The sequence below is a fragment of the Psittacula echo genome, assembly GCF_963264785.1.
Source record: "Psittacula echo genome assembly, chromosome: 1".
In the NCBI taxonomy this organism is placed as follows: Eukaryota; Metazoa; Chordata; class Aves; order Psittaciformes; family Psittacidae; genus Psittacula; species Psittacula echo.
In genome coordinates, this window is record NC_137735.1 from 113,519,225 (window position 1) to 113,542,072 (window position 22,848).

The 22,848-nt window shown below is 39.2% G+C and overlaps 1 protein-coding gene across 6 annotated transcripts in view; it reads right to left on the bottom strand.

Annotated features, from left to right (window-relative positions):
• The window catches only part of CNOT4 (CCR4-NOT transcription complex subunit 4), an 84,327-nt gene that overhangs the window by 31,975 nt on the left and 29,504 nt on the right, over positions 1-22,848 (bottom strand). For 5 of the 6 annotated variants that reach the window (XM_080616204.1, XM_080616201.1, XM_080616202.1 and 2 more), the window contains 5 exons: positions 16,650-16,894; positions 9,374-9,571; positions 6,576-6,662; positions 5,939-6,040; positions 4,977-5,102 (listed from right to left, as the gene is read on the bottom strand). In XM_080616204.1, the coding sequence (XP_080472330.1) occupies positions 4,977-5,102; positions 5,939-6,040; positions 6,576-6,662; positions 9,374-9,571; positions 16,650-16,823 (687 nt within the window). In that variant the 5' untranslated portion in view covers positions 16,824-16,894. Of the gene's footprint in view, positions 1-4,976; positions 5,103-5,938; positions 6,041-6,575; positions 6,663-9,373; positions 9,572-10,620; positions 10,746-16,649; positions 16,895-22,848 lie in introns of those variants that run through there. The other variant, XM_080616203.1, reaches the window with a different exon arrangement.

The window sequence follows — 22,848 nt, forward strand, 5'->3', positions numbered from 1 at the left end:
GTTCTAGAGTGCAGTTCACCTAAATGCAAACTGTATGATAAATACTGCACCCTGGAAATGCTTCTTTCACCATCCACTATCAATGGAGTATAAGCAACTAGCTCAGATGCACAGATCTGCACTGCAGATGTTAAGCAGCCAAGTAAGGCAACACTTTCCTAGATACCTCATCTTGCTTAAGACTTCAGTGGAGAAAGACTGAACATCAGCCTACTACTAAGCTGACTTACCTGTCACATAAATGTAAGAAAGACACAAGATTAAAAACCTATATAGAAGCTTACAATAATTGTGCTTTATTTATGACAAGCAACCCAGACCCCAACCTTAGCATCTCCAACCTACACTAACCCTAAACTCCCAACCTCACTTTCAGAGACTTCCTGGAGATCTATCTGTTCTTTTCATTGTTTTCAGTTTGTCACAATGTTTAGTTCTATTAGCAATTATTGAGCCTAGAACATAAGTTCCTCCATTAACAATTCCATTTTTTTCTAAATAATCAAAGTTTGAATGTTCATTGTCACAATCTCATTAAATAGACCTGTAATTCACTGACGCTAAGGCAAACTCCACAAAGCACCATACACGCTTGAGTAATTTCCAACAATTTCCAAAAAAGCAGTAAGAAATCAAGAAGAAAGTTTAAGAAATATAACAAGGAACAAGAAAGGAAGATTCATTTAAGTCACCATGATCAAGTAGGATCCACTCAAGATTTCTAAAGGAACTCTAATACAGAGATGTTGTCCAGGAAGCTAGGGACTAGGTTAGGAAAGCTAAGGCCCAGTTAGAATTAAACTTGGCTGGTGACGGGAATGAAAGACAGACTAGGGACAACGTTGGCCCTCTCCACAAGCTATCAGGAGAACTGGCTACCCTGGATGCGGAGAACACTGAGGTTCTTAATGACTTCTTTGCCTCAGTCTTCACTGGCAAATGCTCTGACCACACCACCCAAGTCTTGGAAGGCACACGCAGGGACTGTGAGAATGAAGAACTTAGGCTCACTGTAGAAGAGGATCTGGTTCGAGAGCATCTTAAGAACCTGAATGTGCACAAGTCCATGGGACTGATGAAATCCATCTGCAGGTTCTGAAGGAGCTGGCAAATGAAGCTGTTAAGTCCATCATATTTGAAAGATCATGGCAGTCAGGTGAAGTTCCCTGGAAAAAAGGGAAATATAATCCCCATTTTCAAGAAGGGGAAAATGGATGACCCAGGGAACCTACAGATCAGTCAGTCTCACCTCTGTGCCTGGCAAACTCTTGGAGCAGATTCTCCTGGAAGGCATGTTAAGGCACATGAAAAACAGCAAGGTGCTTGGTGACAGCCAGCATGGCTTCACTAAGGGGAAATCCTGCCTGACCAATTTGGTGGCCTTCTATGATGGGGCTACGAAACTGATGGACAGGGGTAGAGCAGCTGACGTCATCTACCTGGACTTGTGCAAAGCATTCGACACTGTCCCATACAACACCCTTGTCTCTAAATTGGAGAGACATCAATTTGACGGGTGGACCACTCAGTGGATAAAGAACTGGCTGGATGGCAGCATGCAAAGAGTTGTGGTCAATGGCTCAGTGTCCAGCTGGAGACCAGTAATGAGTGGCATCCCTCACAGATTGGTGTTGGGACCGGTCTTGTTCAACATCCTTGTCGGTGACATGGACAGGGGGATTGAGTGCGCCCTCAGCAAGTTTGCCGATGACACCAAGCTGTGTGGTTCAGTTGATACACAGGAGGGAAGGGATGCCATCCAGAGGGACATCGACACGCTTGTGAGGTGGGCTGATGCCAACCTTATGAAGTTTAACCACGCCAAGTGCAAGGTCCTACACCTGGGTCGGAGCAATCCCAGGCACGGCTACAGGTTGGGCAGAGAAGAGATTCAGAGCAGCCCTGCAGAGAAGGACTTGGGGGTGTTGGTCGATGAGAAAATGAACATGAGCCAACAGTGTGCGCTCGCAGCCCAGAAAGCCAACTGTACCCTGAGCTGCATCAAAAGGAGCGTGACCAGCAGGTCGAAGGAGGTGATCCTGCCCCTCTACTCTGCTCTTGTGAGACCTCACTTAAGAGTATTGTGTGCAGTTCTGGTGTCCTCAACATAAAAAGGACATGGAACTGTTGGAACAAGTCCAGAGGAGGGCCACAAGGATGACCAGGGGGCTGGAGCACCTCCCGTATGAAGATAGGCTGAGGAAGTTGGGGCTCTTTAGCCTGCAGAAGAAAAGGTTGTGTGGAGACCTCATAGCAGCCTTCCAGTATCTGAAGGTGCCTGCAAGGATCCCAGAGAGGGACTCTTCGTTAGGGACTGTAGTGACAGGACAAGGGGTAACAGGTTCAAACTTAAACAGGGGAAGTTTAGATTGGATATAAGGAGGAAGTTCTTTACTGTGAGGGTGGTTAGGCACTGGAATGGGTTGCCCAGGGAGGTTGCGAATGCTCCATCCCTGGTGGTGTTCAAGGCCAGGTTGGACAGAGCCTTGGGTAACATGGTTTAGTGTGAGGTGTTGTTGCCCATGACAGGGGGGTTGGAACTTGATGATCTTAAGGTCCTTTCCAACCTTAACTATTCCATGATTCTATGATTACATGAAATTGAATTCCTGGCCAACATATGCAGCCTATCAATTTTAACTGGCAGTTAGGCCAGAGGACTGACAGATTGCCATTGCCTTCTATAAAGTGCTGTAGAAAAGATCCTGTGAACTATGCGCTTAAGTTCAACCTCCATCCCTGAGACGATAAAGTCTATCTTAGAAGTTCACTGATAAACACCATCTGCAGGAATCAATCTGTACATCTTCTGTAAAGGGAATTCTACTTGACTAACATGATGGGATTTTATGATAGTGTCTGTAAGCATAAATAAAGAGGATTCACAAAATTTTCAAAAAAGCTTTTGTTTGACAATGTTTCCCACTAGAAGTTATTCATGAAGCTGCCCTGGGATGAAAAAAAGGTTCCTGCGTGGACTGAAGCTGGTTCAAGGATAGAAAGGCAAAGGTATGACTGGTCGCTGTTTCAGGGTGCAGAAGCAACAGATGACTGTTGAATGGCATCAGTTTTATGCAACATCGTAAGTTGCATGAAAAAGGAGTGAAGAGCAAGTTCTTTGCTGACACTATCAAGCTCTCTGGGTAGGAAACTGCTTTGCTGAGAATTAGGAATTCCAAAAGAACCCAAAAAAAACTTGTCAAGAAGGTGGCAAATAAGCTTCACCAGAGTCATGTCAGGCAACAAAACACAACCTAACAAATCATACTAACAATCTATGAACTGGTTGTTACAGCTCTGAGAAGAGATGAGGTTACTGCCAACAGATTTCTGAAGCTGTTAGCTGATTACACACTGCCAATCAAACACAAAATATATGCTGGGTATCATTTGGAGGGGCACTTAAAGAACAGAACAACCCACATACCATACTATGCACAAAATACTCAGGACTGCTACATTAAACTTTGCTTCACCCCACATCGTGAGTATGAGTCTGACCTCTGCATCTGAAGGATAACAAAGTACAGAGATTGGCAATAGAAATTATCACAGAAAGGGAGGAACTGCTTTACAAAGTTTGTAAAAGCTCAGAAACTGTTTGGAGAGGATATGAGAGATAAAAATCATGTTTTATAAAATCACAAAGGCAATGGATAAGGTGAAGAAGGGTTTCACTTTCAGCAAGTACAATGGTAAGATTAGGGGACACTTGACAAAACTAAGTGGAGATCAGTTTAACACAGGCAAAAGAAAGCACTTTATAAAATAGCTGGTGAACTTCTGGGGCTTGCTACAACAAAAGACTATGGGGCTGACAGTCTCAGCAGGTTCAAAACAGATTTAACAAATTCATGGCTGACAGCTCTATAGAAAAACTAAAAAGCCTAGTCATACCCCCCCAAGGAAAGCCTTGGAACATATTCCCAAACATGTGTAACATAGCAGATCTAGGTGGTAGAAATATAGGGAAATGAACAGGGAAGGTGGCCTCGTTTGCAAGTTTTCCTTGAATTTCACCTCTATTGCTATTATCTGTGACAGAATATATACTACAAGGACTATTCATCTAAACCAGTGGGGTATTTCTTTAATTTATGAAAATGTAGCTGAAATACTCAGAAATAACTGCTAATTTGTGGAAAAAATGTGAATAGGTATAGACTTTCTTCCTTATTCTCTGACTTACATCAGCTTAGCACACAAAATAAAATCTGCCTGTAAAACATCTGAGCTAGGACTAGAGGTGGGGACCACTTGCTTCATGGGCAGACCATATGCAAATATTAACAGCATGGATGCAAAGCTGGCATATGTCAGACTGAGTTTAAAAGCTTTACCATCCCTCATGTAAAGGGACAGGTCCAGTCACAAAAGACCTCAGAATGCACCAACTTCAAGAAAGTAAAGCTATCCATTTACTTGCTTCCCTACCTTAGATAATAAGCATGTTGATATAGTCAAAAATCCCTGCATTAATATTTGTGCTCTATTACAGTTACCCTCAGTTTTTTATTTGCACACAGTTTCTACATCCTTCACAAGCTAAAAGGGCTATGTGAATTAAGATAGCATGGTCAAATCACAGCCACGGTAACTGGCCACACACACAAAACCTAAATGAAAACCCAGATCTGCCTTAATCTTTTTCACAGAGACTTAAAAGAGTGTGTTACCTTGCATTGGTATGGACAAAGGGCAAGTAGCTAACTTGATGTTATTTGAATTCTTGGCCAAGAATAAACTCCATCTTTTCAATTCATGAACCCTAGGTAGGCTTTTTAGCCTTTAAAAGCAGCACACAATGAAAAAATTTAACATGCAGTATCCAACTGGTTAATCACCTTCTGGATTTCAAAGTTCACCTCTGCCATAACATTCAGCAAAAGGCTATGTTACACACATATTTGAATAAATCATATATAGTAATACACATACATGCCACCTCTAAAGCGATTCCCACTCATTACATGTACCTGCATTTCTTCTTTTGTGAAACTGGCTGCTTCATCTCCCAGCTCATGTAGATACATACAGTCTGGTTTTGGACACTGCATATTTTTTAGAAAATAACTGCAATATTTTGTTGTACCTAATGATGCCTGAAGGAAAAAAAAAAAAATCATTACTTAAGTACTAGAAGTTATGGCTGCCTTTTACAGTGTAAGAAAAACCAACCCCAAAACAGCTGTATTTCAAGAAATAAGAAAAAATTCCTTCCCAAGATTTGGAGTTCCACCATAGCGCCTTTTTTTTATGCAGATGGACTAGGAAGTCCATTTGTGACAAATCTATATACTTGAGGACTAGATAATTAGGATGTATTTCTATTTTCATCCTATCTAAGTAAACACCAAATGAAGAGTCTCTGTAAATATTTGCATTCATAATGCTAAGACATCAAATAAGTAGTTATGAATTTGCGTTACATGAAACTGGTTAATGTTTTGTAGTGGGATCAGGAAATTAGTATTAACTAGACAATTTTCTACAGCCATCAATTTCACCCAGTCAGCCTGAATACCTGTTTACACAGATACCAAAAGGAAAAAACTCGCATTTCCTATGGAGTTTGAGAGGTACGATGTTTGGACTACAGAAATGCTCTGTAAAAGGAAACAGTCAGGTTTTCACACTGTGATTATTAAGCTATAAGGCAAAAAAGTCACTGTGGAAAGGAGGTGGTGCTGCATCTTCTCCTTTGTTTCAAACTTTTGTTTTAAGATGTTATCCGCTAAACCCCTAAAACACTGCCTGCTGGAAGCTCACTGAGGTTCTATGCTGTGATTAATACTAGGAAAATAGGTCAAAACACAATCCCCAATAAATTAGACATTTTTGTTCATCAACACAAGCATATCCATACAAATAAAATTTTATACTATGCACTGATATTAGTGGCCTAGCACATACATGTAAGAATGTAAAATATTACCACCTTAAGTGTTCTGCCGTCTACCACCACGTTATTGACACACTGTATGGCTCTGAGAGCATCTTCTGACCGGATGTAGGTTACATATGCACTGGCACTTGGACCCTAGAAAGAAAACATGCCATATTATATTTATTTTATTCTCCTCCCCCTAAAGATCTGAAAATAAAGTTGCTGTTTAGCAGCTCACTTAAACTAGTTTATTCAAGGCTAAATGTTTTTACAGGAAAACTGACAAAAATGGTAGAATTCATAAAAATATAGATCTGATGCATAAAGAATAGGGAAAAGAAAAAAATTCCAACAACATGCTGCCTGAAAGTTCTAAAAACAAAGGTATTTTATCCCTGAAAAGCAGAATAGTGAATAAATGCCACATTGCTGCTTCTTTGAAGGTTCTCATCCTGTCTCCCAGTTTTTCTATCTTTTTTTACACTGCATCTTATATCCAACTTTGGGAGTTTGGTTGGACAGTGCCTCAGTAATTTCACAATAATTTGACTTTTACAATACTGTTTTTTTGTTTTGTTTTTACGTCTTTAACCTATTACTTAATCAAAAATAGGGAGCCCCAGATTCACTCTGCACACGTGTATTTTCTCTAAAGGAATAAATAAAATCACAAGGGCCTCTGGCTTACCTGTGAGCCTGCATATGATGTGCTGTTATTAATGACAACTTTATGTATTTTACCAAACTTCCCAAAATATTCTGGTCGTTTCAAAACCTACAAGGAAAGAAAATCAAAGTGGTATGTTAGGAAATTAATTCATACAGGGCTGTACTTACTCTTCTCTAAATGTTCATTTAAAGCCTTTAACTCATAAAAACAGGTCTCTTCTACAAAGAGGAGAGCAAGTAGTTTTGTCTTCTAATGTAAAACAGTTACTTGCAATAAAGAATAAGCTGTTAATTGCAGTAAAGAACTTAAATGAGAGATATTCAACATTTTATGTTGTATTTTTTTAAATTTCTTTGGATATTTAGATTACCCAAACCCTACTCTGGCATAATAAATCCAATTCAACAAGAAATACACGTATTTTATAATTTCAAGGAAAAAATAAGAATCATATTAATTCCAGGTTTAAAATAAATAACCACCCTAAACTTTCATTCAGATATATTAACTGTTACAAATAAGATGCTACATCTTGGCTCACTTGCCCTGCTCTGTAGAGAAATACTAAACCAAACAGCTCAAGATAGCCTCAAGTTTTCAGATGACCACACTAAGTACAGGAAGACAATATATGACATTTCCCAGGGGCAAGAAAAAAACATTTCAGAATCAACATCATGCTGAAATGAATGAGTGAATATCACACCCTTAAAGAAAAAAAATACTCCTGTCTTGCCCTTCCCTGCATCAGTTATTACTAACACACCATCTAGGGATCCTGTGCAAAATAGGAACATCTCCAGCATGTTACGCAACTCTGCTGAATAATGATTACCTGTGGGTCAATGGAATTGGCAATATATCTGACACATTTTGTACCAAAAGACTTCTTTCCACTTCCATGAGGTAAGGAGGTGCAGAAATACTGAACTAAAATGAAGTTAGATAAACTATGGGTGTTTCTAGCTGTAGATAATAACCTGAAAGGTTAAAAAGGAAGACTGGTTTCCCCAGCTCTGTCTTCCATATTAACACTGGATAGTACAGTTAAACTGTACTGAACCAAGAACTTCTTTACTGAACCACCTTGTCTCCCTTCTCAAGGGAGCATCAACATCCTCAAGATTTAACAAAATTAATCATATTTGGAACATCCTGTAGAACTACAACCAGTCACCCACTGATTTCTTCTGACTTCACTTGATCTAAATCCTTCTTGACAGATCCTACACCCACCCTCATGCATCATTGCAGAGGAGACTGAATGCTGAGTAACAGAGGAGAGTTTCTTCAAGTATCTTGTAGATTATACTGTTAAGTCAGTGTGGCCTTCACAGTTTTTACAAGAGCATGCCAGCAGAAGTGGATCTACCCGTACTCCATTATGATCCACAGATCATAATGATTCAGAATCAGCAAAAAGCAGCCTATCTCCCCTTCCAAGTCATCTTTATTTGTGGAGGAGTTTTTTGCCTGCTTAAATGGAAAACTTAAACTGAACATATTGAATACTTCCTTTTTTTTTTTTAGCCCATTTCTCTCTTTCAAGCTAGGTTTCTTGGAAATCAAGTCAACTTGCTGCAATAGGCAATATTCAGTAAGGATACATTATTTTCTGGTTATATCAGTGAGAATACTGCTACCACCAAACCTAGTACAGCTCCAGACCCCCACACCTTACTACACCAATAAACCCACTTCTAATAACTTCATGTATCCAGTGTGGAATTATCTGCAGTTAAATAAAAATTTAACTGTATATATTATTTCTCTCAGAAATCCTCTATTTGGACAAAGAAACAGAATATCTTTCTCAGTAACAGCAACAAGCCAGTGTTGACATTTGCTTGCAAATACTTGTTGCTATATTCTTGTAGAAACTGAAATGTTATACACCAGATGAGTTTAACTTCTTTTTTCCTCTTCCCTTCATATCCCTTCTTTTTTCCCCCCTTCAACTAAAAGCAGCTTTTTACTTTTGTTCTTTCCCAGTCTACTGAAACACAGACCATACGCTGCAAGTCCTCAGAAACTGCCACTTCTAGCTGAGATTTTTCCAGACAATTTAGTTCAATCTTAAGTGAATTTAACTTGGCACGGTAGTTTTGATGACATCTATCTTACCCTGTAGTGCATTCCCTCCATATTCTAATTCAAGGTACTTTTACTCATTAGCCCTAATTCCATTAGTCACATGCAGATGACTGATGATGGAAGTAAATAAAATATTTTAAACAGTCTTCCAAACCAAAAGCTTCTTTTTGATGATGCAGAGTAGCAAGCCAACTCTACCCTGGATCTTCCTCTTACTAACACTCTTCCCTCAACTGACACCACCCTTATGCTCTTTCCTAGTTACACTTCAGGCGCTGGCTTTTTTCTTATGTCTCTACGGGTTTGTGCTACACTTCATATTTGCTCTTTATCATCCAACCAAGCTCCCATTTTAGAATTGGTGGCACGTGACACAGCTGTACAGAGCCAGCAGATTCTGCCCAGGAAAAGGAGTACCTGAAAAGTTCTTAAACTTACTTTTAGCTTAACAAGAAGCCATTTTTAAACAAAGAACAACTTCCTTAAGAAAAACAAAAGAGCATCTGCACTCCCAAAAGCAAACACAAACACTTACTGAGGCTATTTTGGAATAGGAACCTGAGTAAGTTCCCTTAATGAGAGGGAGCCTTAGAAGCAGTGAACCTTTCCAACGCGGCTTCATTTTATACCCATCAGGAGACAGACAAGGGTAGGCACAACAGTATTGCAATGGCTCTTTGACAGTAAGTTAGGAGAAAGATCTGCAAGTGTGAACCACTCACCTCTGGATCTGCTAGGCGCTGAGATAGCCCTACCACGAAGACAAGGTTTTTTTGTACAACCCGTACGCTGGCCAAATGTTTGCGATTCTCTGATATCTTCTGTTTCCTCTCATTTTGTTTCTGTTTCTTTTCATTTTTTATCCTTTGCAGCTCTTCCTGGGAGAGTGGTTTGTACACTGCTGGATCTTCTGGATATGGCTAAATATAACAAACACCATTAAAAACAAACCACATACAAAACAATGCATTTCAAAATCATTAATCCCAATGTTTTAACATGCAGATTTTTTTCTTCCATTATACTGTTTGGATTGTTATGACCAGCCACGTTACAGAAGTAGCATTTTCAGTCCTTTGGGAAAGGTGAACATCTTGCATATTTTTATGGAGTTCTCCTATTGATAGCATAATAATGATTTGGGCTATAGCCACATTCTAACCCAGCTGCCAGTCAGTTTGCTAGCACTACAAGCAGCTGCAACATGACAGCCAACACATCTTGTTAAGATTTCACTAACATAGCATAGTAAGCAGGGTGAAGACATATCCTGCATATTCATTTTATATTTAGTTGTCCGATACAGATTTGGATAATTAAGTGTATTAGACTACAGGAAAAGAAAGCAAAATATAAATGTAATTTCAGTGGCCCAAGTTCAAGACAGCAATACCATTACACAGCTCAATCTTTACATGGTTACCTTCTAGCAAAGAGACAGATTTCAATACCCTTACTGCATACTGATTCAATAGTATTCCTGCCATGCTTGTGTACCAGTTTGAAATCTGGGCTTTTTCTTCCCTTGACAAGGGTGTATTTTTAACCTCAAGATTATCATCTACACATAACTCCTCAAACACAGACATAACACTGTAGACTTGAATCTCAAAAATATCTACAAGAAGTACAAGTGTCCCCAGAGTTACCTCAAAAGATTGCTCTACTCATACAGAGCACTGCTACAAAGGCACTATTTTAGCCTGGTCTTGTAGTCTACAGTGCACTGTCCTCTGCCCCAGACTACTCCTCAAACAAATTCCCTATTCCTTAGCTGTACATGCTTTCTCAGACTGAAAATTTGGATTTCACACTTTATATACAAAGTAATGCTAAGCACAGAAGCAAGTATACAACAATAGATATCAAACAAAAAGCAGTGTTTCTAAACACTGACATGAAGTAAAAAATAAGAGTACAGGAAATGTGCATTAAGGTGAAGACTTAAGATAAAAACGTTAAAGCTCACCAGTATACTGAAAGTTAAAAGCATATATTCCTCATGCTTGCCATGATGCTACTGGAAGACCCACAAAGTGCTCAGACCCAACAGTCTCTGAATACATCCCCAAACAAAAGAAGATCCATTTTACAGTTCAAAGAGTTTAAAGTTCAGCATCATTATGCTACACTTGAGACATTTTCTGAAAATATGCTGCAGTTGACTTCAGTAGATGGCATCTCATGGTTAAACACCAACTCCCCTGGAACAGGGTTATAGTAACACAAAGGAATTTAAATTTAAAAAATTAAAATACTTTAGCAGTAACCAAAGGTACATAAGTCCTTAACATGAAAACACAGCAAAGACTCATGTTACCCTTGAAGAACAGTTAAAACGATACCATTCTCAAAAAGTTACGTTGTTCACAAGTAACACTGAATACCTTGTACAGATTTCACAATGTACCTGATGAACAGCAATGACCTGTTAGTAGGGTCATTTGAGATTAGCTATAGCAAATTATTACGTTGAGTTTTAAAACACATAGACATGAGGAATTCAGAGATGCAGAATACTTCTGCAAGGCATTTCACTTAAAGAGTTAATAAAATCTGTTAATAAATCATGTACAATAAAGAATAGACATTTGCTTGTTTTAGGGAAGAGAAGACTGCTTGGCAAAGAGCTAATTCAGTTATCACAGTCAAGCTGAGTTCAGGTAGGAATGGGAAGAAAACAAGTGGACCAGTATAAGGTGGATATAATTCCAAAACCAAAATGGCTCACCCAACATCAAGGGATGTGGTATATGTACAGCCTTTCACAGATTAATGCCTTCCCCACATCCCATACTACACAAGGCAAGGTTTGCAAGTGTGCTGCTCTCTGGTACAGCACAAGAAATGAATTCATGGTTTTCAGTAGGTTCAGCAAGGCTCCTGAAGGTTCAAGAAAACTACAGCAGATATTGCCAAACAGCTTCTTTCTTGCCAAGTATAGCCACATTCAAAGCATATTCTCAAATGAGAAGCAAGTCGGATAGCACATTCCTTCTCTGTCCAGCTATTTGCTACTGCAGGTCCCGAACATTAGTCAGGAAACATCCCAGGTAGCTCAAGAATAATGTTTATTTGCTCACAGTAAAACTACCAGTTGGTACTTGTACAGGAGAGCACAAGGACTGATGAGAAGCACATGACTAGACAGCAACTTCAGAATCAAGGAACAGAAACATCTTCATCTCAGCAGAAAGTACAAGACTGACTCAATGAGAATTTCAATCAATTAAGAAATAGGAGCAGTTAATTTGCCATGAGGGATAACAGCACTTGCTTGAGCAACAGAAAAATGAAAAGCTCTTGCTAGATACTGTAGAGCTGTATTATATATGAAATGTTTCAAATATATGCTTATCACTCTTATGACTAGATATCCTAAATTGCAGGACCTGCAAATGAATCTACATGCATCTCTTGAATTCCAAGATTAAACCAGAAACCCAGTCCTATGAACTGATAGATTATTTTCATATATGTATCTTGAATGTGTGGCATGATGACAAATAAAGAGATATTGCGCATTTGAAGGAGGAGGGCAAGTAAGCACAGCACCACCAGAAGCTAATTCTAAAAGATAGTATTAGAAATCCTGTTCTTTTCAAATAAGGACATACAGTCAGCCTACAAACAGGACAATAAATGATTTCACCTTCGAGTGATTGCTTCCCACAGTGCTGAAGTTCATAAACTCAGATGATCGTTCAACTATAGACAGAAAGCATGCAGAGAAGGCTGGCAGAACCTGGCTCTGAAAGCCAAGCAAGGTGAATTGACTGATAGTGTATCTCACAGTACCATTTAATCTGTCATTTAGTCTCTGTGCAACCCTGCAAAATAGGGATAGACCACCACAGGCACCAGAAGCTCTCAGGTCTTGCAACAGCTGAAATTGCTACATCAAGCATTATCAGCATTATGTCAGATGCAAGACATTAAGAAATGTCAACATCAGAGATTCACTAAGTTAAGCTGACACCCTCCACTCAAGTTATACAAATCCTCTTCAGCATAAACCATGGAAGTCACCTGAACAAGGTGTGCCTACGTGGAAAATGACCAGATTTTGTTTACACTAACTGCAAGCTGCCGGTAGTCCTAGAAGAACTTCGTCAAAAAACTGAATGTCTCTTCTGTAGTCTTGTTTCTTTAATCAGAGATGAATTCTCAGTCTTCCTGACTAGGTTGGTCTTGGCATTTAAGTTTTGTTTTCTTTCAGACTTTTTCCCCCACATTTTCCCAATTGTTGAAAGCTGAGCTGGGATTTATCAAGCATTTTGCTTTTGTCATTCCTAGATGGGTCACATTCCTTCCACACAATGGATGTACCAACATTTCTCAGTTGTTGCCTTGCTACCGAATAGGTTCTGAAATGAAAAATACACAGAAAGTTAATAAGGTTTATGCACAGTATATACCACACTACTCATATCAAGAATAATAGCTATTTCCTACATACTCCTAAGTATCAACTGTTATACCAAACTACTCAGTTGTGTAACAACTAGAAGAAACAACTGATATTTGGAGACTGTGCATTAAGACCAGAAGCAGAAGTAGGAGAAACATGGAAAAGAACATGCTTATAACATGTTCATTTCTTGATCACATAGCAGTTTATTTCTCTCCATGTCTAACACAAGGTGCTACGAGGAATAAAGCTCACTAAAAAAGCAATTGGAGAACAAGGCAAAGCCCCACCATAGGAACAGCTGTAAATCAAGTTGTATTATTTGGTGGAAGGGCAAAGCAATTAAGAAATGTGAACGAGCTAGGGTTTCTTTATTGTTGGATTTAAAAATTGCAAAAACTGACACCAAGGTCAGAGAGCTATGCTATATTAAAGCAACACAAGCAACTGAGTATGACAAACAGTACCTCGCCTGCTGAATTTTAAAGGAAAAAAAAAAATACAGCAAAGATTAAAGTCACTGGTTTTAAATCAGAGTCTGGTGACCTGTAAAACAGCTTTTGGCTACATAAGTCTCTATTGAGAACAGCATTACTTTCATTCTAATTTGACTAGTTAGCAGCTATTTCACTCACAGTTAAGAAATCAATTGACTGGAAAAAACAGGAAGGCTTGCTTAGCACCTTACAATTGACTACACCTACAGTTCTGAAGGGCATCAGGAACTCAAAGCAGGTCAGTTCTGGTTTTTAGGAAGTACTTTCTGTAGCTAATGAATTAAACAGAAACAATTTCCAAGTCTATTTCAGAAGATTCAGACAAAGTTTAGGAAGCTTTTAATGTGTTAAGACTAACATGTACTAGCTTCCAAACCAGCACTCAATTTAAATTATATTAGCATCTTACTTTCAAAAATAGAAACAAAGCAAATGTTTGTTTACTACTAACAGGAGGAAACTTAGATACGCTAACTCAATTGACTGCAATCCCATGAACATATTCTGCACATGCGAATGTTAAGCTATGTTACAGTTTAAGCACACAGAAGTATTTTCTCCTTGGTAGAAAAATAAACATGCAAGCTAGCATCTGCTCAATTACAAGTAAATTAGAGAAGCGTAGGAAAATAGTGGTATATATATATATGGTGCACATTTAAGATCTATGAAACTAATGGCACCAGCAAAACTATAATGTATAGCCAAAAAATTTTATCAGACTCTTCTAAAATCTCCTCCAAACCTTTCAACCAAAATCCCTGGATAGTGAACCTCTTCATCACTCCTTTCCACAGACAAGTGATCAAACCACTAGAAAACTCACACTGGATTCAATACCACTGGCACAAATAGCAGTTTTCTATTATGCAATGGGGTATAACACTCAGCTTTGCTTTAACATAGATTTATTCGCAGTCCATTTTGCAGTAATTATCCTGCACTGATATACACATTATAAACATAATGTACCTGTTATATACCATGATGTATGTTGAATCCATAGTACCTACTATAAATTCTCCTGCAAAAATTTTGTTGCTTTGCTGTTTTCTGCACTTCAGTATTTTAAGTGGTCACAACCAATATACACCACAGTAGATATGAATTAGAAAACTACTTAGATCTTTTCCCCAGAAGCCTTACTACACAGAGCTAGGAACTATTTAGACACACTGCACATGAAAGCACATACCTGGTTCCAAAGGTCTGGCACACTTCAAAAGGTGGCTTCTTCAGACTTATTTGATGCTGCCATCAACTGTGAAGCTCAAAATGATTTATTCCCAAGATCCTGATAGGGTCTCTGCGCCACAATGTCTATGCCACAAGAGGAGTGTACTCCTCCATCTCCTCCATGCAAATCTCCTACAATTCAGCAATACAGCTTCAACTCTACCCAAGACCATCTTGCAGTCCACAGATGAAGAAAATATCTTTGTCCATTGTGAAAGAAGAGGTCTCCTTTGTTCCAACTGTAGCACTCATTGTAACTTTCCTCCCAAAATCGTTTTTCTGAGCAAACTGTATCCAATTCAGCAAAATATCTGCATATCCAATCATACTCCAGACTATTCCACATTAAAAAGTCCAGCTGTGGCAGTATCCGTATTTCAAAGAATTCAAATACCCAAAGGCAGCGAACAGTATGCTGATTCTGTGATTTTCAAGATATATTCCACAAACTTCCAGTAAGAACAGGCAGAGATGAATCAAATAGTTGTTGGCAAAAAACCAGTGCAATAAATCCAGGTAAATGAAATGACTCAGACAAGGAAACTCCAGAAATCTCACGTTGTGTCAGAAGAGTAAAAGTTTGCTTGTACTAGGGAAAGTACTACATAGCATGTGTCATCTACAGCAGGTATCCCATGTGAAGACTAATCTGGCTGATGACAGGTGGATCTTCTTTGCAAGACATACAGTTCAAATATTGCAGCAAATTGGCACAATTTGTTAACAAACATATGTTGCTATAGCAATGCCTTTAGGCTTGCAGAGGCATCCAAACACAGATCCTCTCTAGTGTAGCCAAAGCCCAAAAAGAGCAGCGAGAAATATGACTGGAAGTGCTTATAGAATACTATGGCACTGAATAATGACACTCACTATATGTGAGACCAAGTAAGATTACTTCGGAGTCTGAAAAGGGAGCTGTAATATGAGACAGGACGCCAACAAAGGCATCAACTAAGGATAGGATCACAATTAAGTAACAGAAGAAAGAAGGGACGTAAGTAGTTGTGATTACAAAAAGAGGAAGGCCAGGCAAGAAAGTTATAATCAAGGAAAGTGATTAGAGCTAAAGAGAAGAAGATATCGAGAAAGAATTTTATTAAACACTGAAGACAAGGAGATAATGAGTTTAAGCAAAACACTAAAAGGAGGAGGAAAATAATTCAAAGCAAAAAGGAGGCAACTTAGAGAAGCTGAACTTCATAGTTGTGGCCAACCAAAGTACCAGCCAGACATGAATTAAGAGACAGGGAGGAATTAAGTGTGACTCAAAGTACTACCTTTAAGCATTTGGCAACAACATCAGAATACTAGACAAACAGACTAAAGCATTTAAAAATCTAGGCTAAAAGTTTAACACCATTGGATATATTTTCCAAAGGTTTCACATGTTTAGTGTCCAGAAAAATATGGACTAAAAGCTCCAGTGCCACAAACAAAACAAGCAGGTGCTTTATAAGCTTGCCTCAGACAGCTCTGATAATTTAGCTGAACCTCGGTCTCCAGCAAACCCGAGTGCTGGAATCCCCACTGTCCTTCCTGAAAAGAGACTGTCAACACATGAGCATCCCAACTCGAAGGTTTTGGGTTTTTTTGCAGTTCTCCCAGTATCAGCATGCCTTGGTTCTGATCCACAGCTTCCCCTATTAATCCAGTTCTGAATTTAACAAACTAGCCGTTGTGCAACAGCTCCGACACATATGCAGGCAGAATCTGAAAGATCCAACACCTCACCCTTGATCTAGGCCATCACTAGGTGAATGTTTTCCTGAAGGAAAAGGATGTCTGTGGTACCAACACAATGCAAGAGCCTTGTGATATGTGCAAGACAAGCCACTGTTCCAGGATATTTACCTTTCTGCAAGCAGGACAAAGTCCATTCTCATCAGTGCGGATACGATGCCAACAGAAACGACAGATTTGGTAGCCACAGGTGCAAGGGAAGAAATTGATGTCATCAATTTCCAGAGGCTCCATGCAAAGGGGGCATTCCACAGGGTCTTCCTTAGCATCAGGGCTGCGAGACATCTTTATATGTTCGCAGAGCAGCAAAAGTTTATAATAACTTAATTAGACCGTGAAGGTCAGCACTTGAAGGTCTGCAAGAGGGGAGAAAAAAAAAAAAAAAAAAAAAAAAGGAGAAAAGAATGATTAGTGCTTCTGACAATCTTTCTCTTGTACCTTTCATATATTTCAGTTCTTCATTGCTTTCCTTCTACCTATGCAAATTATCTAATTACATGCAAGTTACTCCCTCAGAAATTAAAGCGCGTCTTCCTACTTATGATCCAAACAAGTAACATGAAAGATGGTACTGGTGATGTATCTCCCTGCCTGGATAGGCAAGCACTTCTTCAGCAGATCACTAGCCTATTTAGATTGCAAACCGTACAGTTGCAGAGAAATGCTGAACAATGTACACCATACATTGCCTCTAAGTTCTGCCAGGTGCTTTAACTATTGCTTTCTTGAAATCTACAAATCCAAAGTCAAATCCTTGAATGCAGGACTTGATGATTAAGATCAATTTATTCCTTTCATCAGAGACTTGGAACAATGTGAGATGTGGACTAACATTCCAGTCATACATTCAGACTTTTCAGTAGGATTACAGAACTGTCAAACAAAAACAAGGAAGGCTTCTTACTCAGGATTCATTTCTTTGTCCATCTTATTATTTGGTTCAGAAACTGACTTCCAAGATCAGCCTTAGGACTGTAGCATTAGCCTTGATTTGTCAGGTACACAGCTTTCTATGTGTCAGAAAGCTTTCATTACATTTATGCTTTTCATCACATTTATGCTTTTCATCAGCATCCAATTCACACCAAGGCCCAAATATATGCATGTGGCTCAAAAAAAAAAACAAAAAGAAAAACCAAAAACCCCAAAATCCTTAGGTTTTAACTAAAGGGTGTAGCCACAACAAGGGATTTCTGGATCAGAATTTTGAAGAGAACCAAAATTCAGGTCACCATTTTCTTCACTTATTTCTCAAACTCAGTCATTTGAGTATGCTTCTATTCTGTCAGTTTAAGAATGCAGCACCAGAAAGTTGCATTCAGACTCAAAATAAGGCACATACAGCTGTCACCAAGCTATTCAATCACTTAAGGGTTTTCTTTTTTTCATGAGAACATGTATATAGATGGGATGGAATTCAAGGGCAACAGTGGTGGACCTTTGAGGGGGGAAAAATGGGGAGAGGAGGAGGAAGAAACCCACTGAAAAGGGTGGGACTAGAACTGACAGTTGGATGGTCATATTATCTGTAATGAACTTCTTTACAGTAAGTTTTTTTTAAAAATTTCCAACAGTCTTTTTACAATTATGCCTTCCCCACAACATCAGTCACACAATCACAATTTAACTACACACATGATCTGGTGTCCCCATTACTTACACAGAGAGTTTTCTATTTCATTTCTAAACAAAAACTACCAGATTGGATAGTATACAATCTTTTTCCAGGCTTTCAGGAGCAAGTCCAGAAACAAATTCTCACATCCACCTACTTGAAGAAGAGTGACATTTACTCTTGCACTTGAAGATGACAATATTTTGAGATTAAATCCTTACTCAAGAGTTTTCTTTATATTGTAGGGTTAGCCTTACATAGCTTTGGTTTGATACTTTAACAACCACAAACAGTCCTGTTCACAATCTTTCACACTCTAAACCATACTTCCTTACATGAAGTCTATCTTGTAAAGCCTAAGGGGTTCCAGCTCAAGTTGGGACCTCCTACTTCACAAGAATAAGATCTGTTTAGCATCAGTCTGCAACACCTGTCCCTCACCTGCACATCTCTTCAGGTACAGCAGCCACAAGAGAACCCTGAAGAAGAACAGCATGCACCCACACAAGCTGAGTATACAGCTTTGTACAGAAATGATCATATTGTAGGTAGGTTAACCTGTGTTCACAGGCTGATACCAGAAGCCTGGACCAACTGCAATTTTGATTAGTTTGGTAGGGAGTATACCCCCTAGGCAGGAAGTACAGTTCTGGTAAACATATACCACCACTGCTCTAGAGAAAAAATGTTCCACTTGATGTTCATATAAAAGTAAGGATGAGAGAATGGATTTTAGATGCAGTAAACATAATTTCTTTGTATGGCATGCAGTAGCAATGACACTGTCCTCTTCCTGACCTTCACAATGATTACAATTAAAAAAAAAAAAAAATCTACAGTAACACAGCAGCTTTTACTTCATTATCTGTGCTTTCTTTATAATGCTGTATTTACAATCATTTTGACAGGCTCAAAACCAGGTCCTCGGACCTTAACAGTGTTTTCTCAGAGAAAACTAGCAGAATCTGACCTGAAGGAAGGAAAGGATTTGTTTGGGAGCTTTGTCTTGTTTTTAAGAACACATTCCCACTGGCTGAAGAGTGGCAGGGACTGTTAAAAGGCCACAGCACGTTATTTAATTACTTATTATGCAGATAACACATTTCTACAGCAACCCTTATATTTCCTGTAAACTTTTCACGCTTGTATAGTAGCAAAACCACTGCAATATGAAAGTCACTTTAAGCCAAAGCATAGGATAAACTGAACAGACTTTGTTGCATTTAGATTTGGATTTGACTTTGTCAACACATCTCCAAACAGATCAGTAAGCAGACAGCATATCCCCTTTGCCTGTGTACTCACTCCACCTAGCTCAGCAGCTAGGCCTACTGAAATACATCTGAATAAAGCTACACTAGTACTAGTGAAACTGTAAAAGCATGGTTTTGAAGAAACTTCAGCCACCACAGTAAAACTAGTGAATTATGAAGTCACTGTTTGGAATTTCTGAAATAGTGCGACATATTAGCTAGCACCTCTGGGATGTGCAGACAAACTGCAGCATGATTAACATTTATGAGCTGTATAAGTTAACATTAAGAGTACAGCAGCTGCTACGAATAATGCCAATAGCTTGCTTCAGTCAGCAAATGGCCCATTATTTTACAACAAGGAGAAAAGAGCAGCTGTGTGCCATGTTTCTTGAAACTAAGTAAGAGGCAGTATTTATTTTCTTGGGAAAAGACCATTCAAGCATCCCATTTAGAGATTCTTCTCTGAAGTATGTCTCCATTTCAGAGTTGGTGTCTCAACTCTGCATCAGAACAACACTTGTTTTTTTTTTCAAACCCAGAATAACATACATAGTAAGGCATCATTAATGCACTGCCTATATAGCACTACCAAGAAACACAGAGTAATTACTCAGCTCTAAAGCTATTCCAAACAATTCAATATTTATATCATAGAAAAGTAACAAAGCAATGGCAAAAAACGAAAGGCAGTATTACATGTTGTGTTTAATCCAGAGCATTTAGTCTTTGGGATCAAGTTCAAAGAGATGAAATTAATAGCATCTCAGAAGAGGAACAGGAAGAAGGTTGTGCACATGTACATACACAATACAAGCAGCCAGGCTGTGTCCATACACTTTCCAAGACACTGACAACTGCAGTCAAACAGGGCCCTGACAACTCCACATCCTGTTTACAGGAGACTCTGCCAAAACATTCATGCACAAAGGGATGGAGCAGAGGTGGACAAAGTCCAGCAGCATCTTTTAGATGTGGTGTATTTGCAATAGGTAATAACGAAAATACAGAAATAAACTTGTGTCTTATCCTTTCTACCATACCAACTAAGAAGTTCATTTCCAAACACATATGCAAAATGAAAAGATAATTTTTCATTAACTTTTAAAGGCGCTTACTTAGTGGATTTCACAGCTGTGTCTAATCAGCTTCACTGTACAATTGTTTCTCTTTATGAAATCCTTCAAATTTTGCAGTTGGGAAAGAGAGCCTACTATTTAAGGGTACTCAAATAGTAGCATCTCTCTCTACGAAACACAATTTTACTATTAATGTAGCTAGTGATTTCAGTCTATTGAAGATGTAGACGTTGTCTTTCCCTTCTTCATTAAGGTGAGCAAGTTTAGCTTCCAGTAATTTATCTTCCCTATTTAATTTTAAAAGATGCCATAAAAATAGGGGGGTCAGGGAAAACACTAGCTTGTTATCCATTCATTTTCAAGTGCACCAATTTGAGATTCAACACACACTCCTACTCATCTCCTCAGAGTAGACACCAGAACATCTCCACTTGCTAGCAGTTCATTTTAGTAAACACATCCCTTTAAGTTCTCCCCCAAAAGTTGTCAAGATCTAGCCATGAAAATTAAAGGACTCTCATCCCAGAAAATATTTGGAGACTTAGGGCCTCTTGGAGGAAAAAAATCCAGACATACATTAGCTAATGTTTCACTTACAGTTCAAACATACCTGACACTTGAAGTGAAACAGGTCAGAGTCTATGCACCAGACCTTTAGTAAAGGCTCATTAAACTTATGCAAACAGAAACTCCTACTTTTTTTTTTTTTGTGGCCTTGTATCTTTGAAACTCATCAGCACAAAAAAGTCTCAAAAGCACACTGAGGATGCTGCCCCGAATGCCACAGGGAATGCAGCCACACCACACCTCATCCCATCCCCGAAACACCTGCTCCCACCCTGCAGAAGGATCAGTTCTCTTTCCCTACTTCACCACTGTGGTGATACCACACGCAAGCTGGAAGCAGAAAGAAAAGCACACTATAGGCACCAGCTGTGACAAGTTATCCCTTCCTTGAATCAGGGGAGCAAGCAGCAGGTGTGTCAGCACAGCACTATTCTCCAGGCGGGCACACAGCAGCCTGAGGCCCACAGTTGCATTACCTCCTCCTGCTAGTGGCTGCTGAAAGGAAAGCAACCTTGATTTCCTTTAGACTCTTGACTGTTAGAAAAGGTATCACTTCACTGCACTGCAGTGACCACTGGAAGGTTTATATCAAAACCCTTCTCAGGTAGGCTGCAGAGGAAAGCTCATTTTCACTTTAAGCACGCAGAACCGAGGGGGATCCAGCATATTAGTCATTCAGGGCCCCACAGAGAACCCATACAGAAGGGAGTTCAGATATCCAGGTCTCAAATCATGGATGTTCTGGGCATTAAAGCATGATGTATCTCTATTCAAGTCATCCACACAAATTAGAAACTCAGGGAACTTCCTCAGGCCACTTGTTTGCTTGCCTGTCTACTTGCCTGCCACTTTTCAGAGCACTACACAAGGAGGGTCATCCCTTTCTCCCACCAGCCCTTCACTCACATCAAAATACAGTGCTATTTTACAATCACCTAGTTAGCAACACTGACACAGGAGACAGCAGGACTACTGAAAACAGGCTATGCTTTTTTAAGTTTTATGGTGCTGTTACTGAGAACAAAGACACCTCAGTGGCAAGCAAGCAGGCTCTTGAATTCATCCAAGTTGATTTTCATTTGAGACAGAGGGAAAGTTCACTTCCTACTTCTTTTTCCTGACAGTGCTAAACATTTAAAGCAAACTGCACTCATTGAAAAATCACGCCCAGTAACTGCACAGTCTGTTTTCTTTCATGTCTTCTCTCTGAAATAATGTTTATTACTCTGTGTTCTGCAGCTACATTTTGATCACAGTACAAACAATGCAAAAGAAAAGAGGTAGACAAAGTCCTGAATGTTTAGAAATATGATGGAGAATCAGGTAGCCATCTCAGTATTTCTAAAAACAGTGTTACACTGATTAGGATTATCCCCCAGTTATCTAGCTGAAAGAGGTCAAAACTGAAGTCTCTAGAGATTCCTCTGTTTTAAGCCTCCCTGCAAGTAGTTAGGACGTCCGCTCCCATGGTTGCAGACTTTGAATTCTGTCAGCATAAGCAGTTGTACTAACACTTGAACCAACAAGACCAAAACATAACTATTTTTACTGGGTCATATTTAGTTTAAATCAATCCTCTATCCAGTTCATCATACAGCCAAGCAGAAGCTTGCACCAGCATGGTAAAGATATAGAAATGAGCACCTAGAGGTAGCGTCTGCTCAGGCAGCAGATTCGGCAACAGTGCAAAAATCAGCTGAAGTATTTACTAGGTAAGTTTCAGCCTAACGCCCTAAAGGCACCTTAGTAACAAAAACAGAAAAGTCAGATGCTACCAGCTAACTGAAAAGAGACCT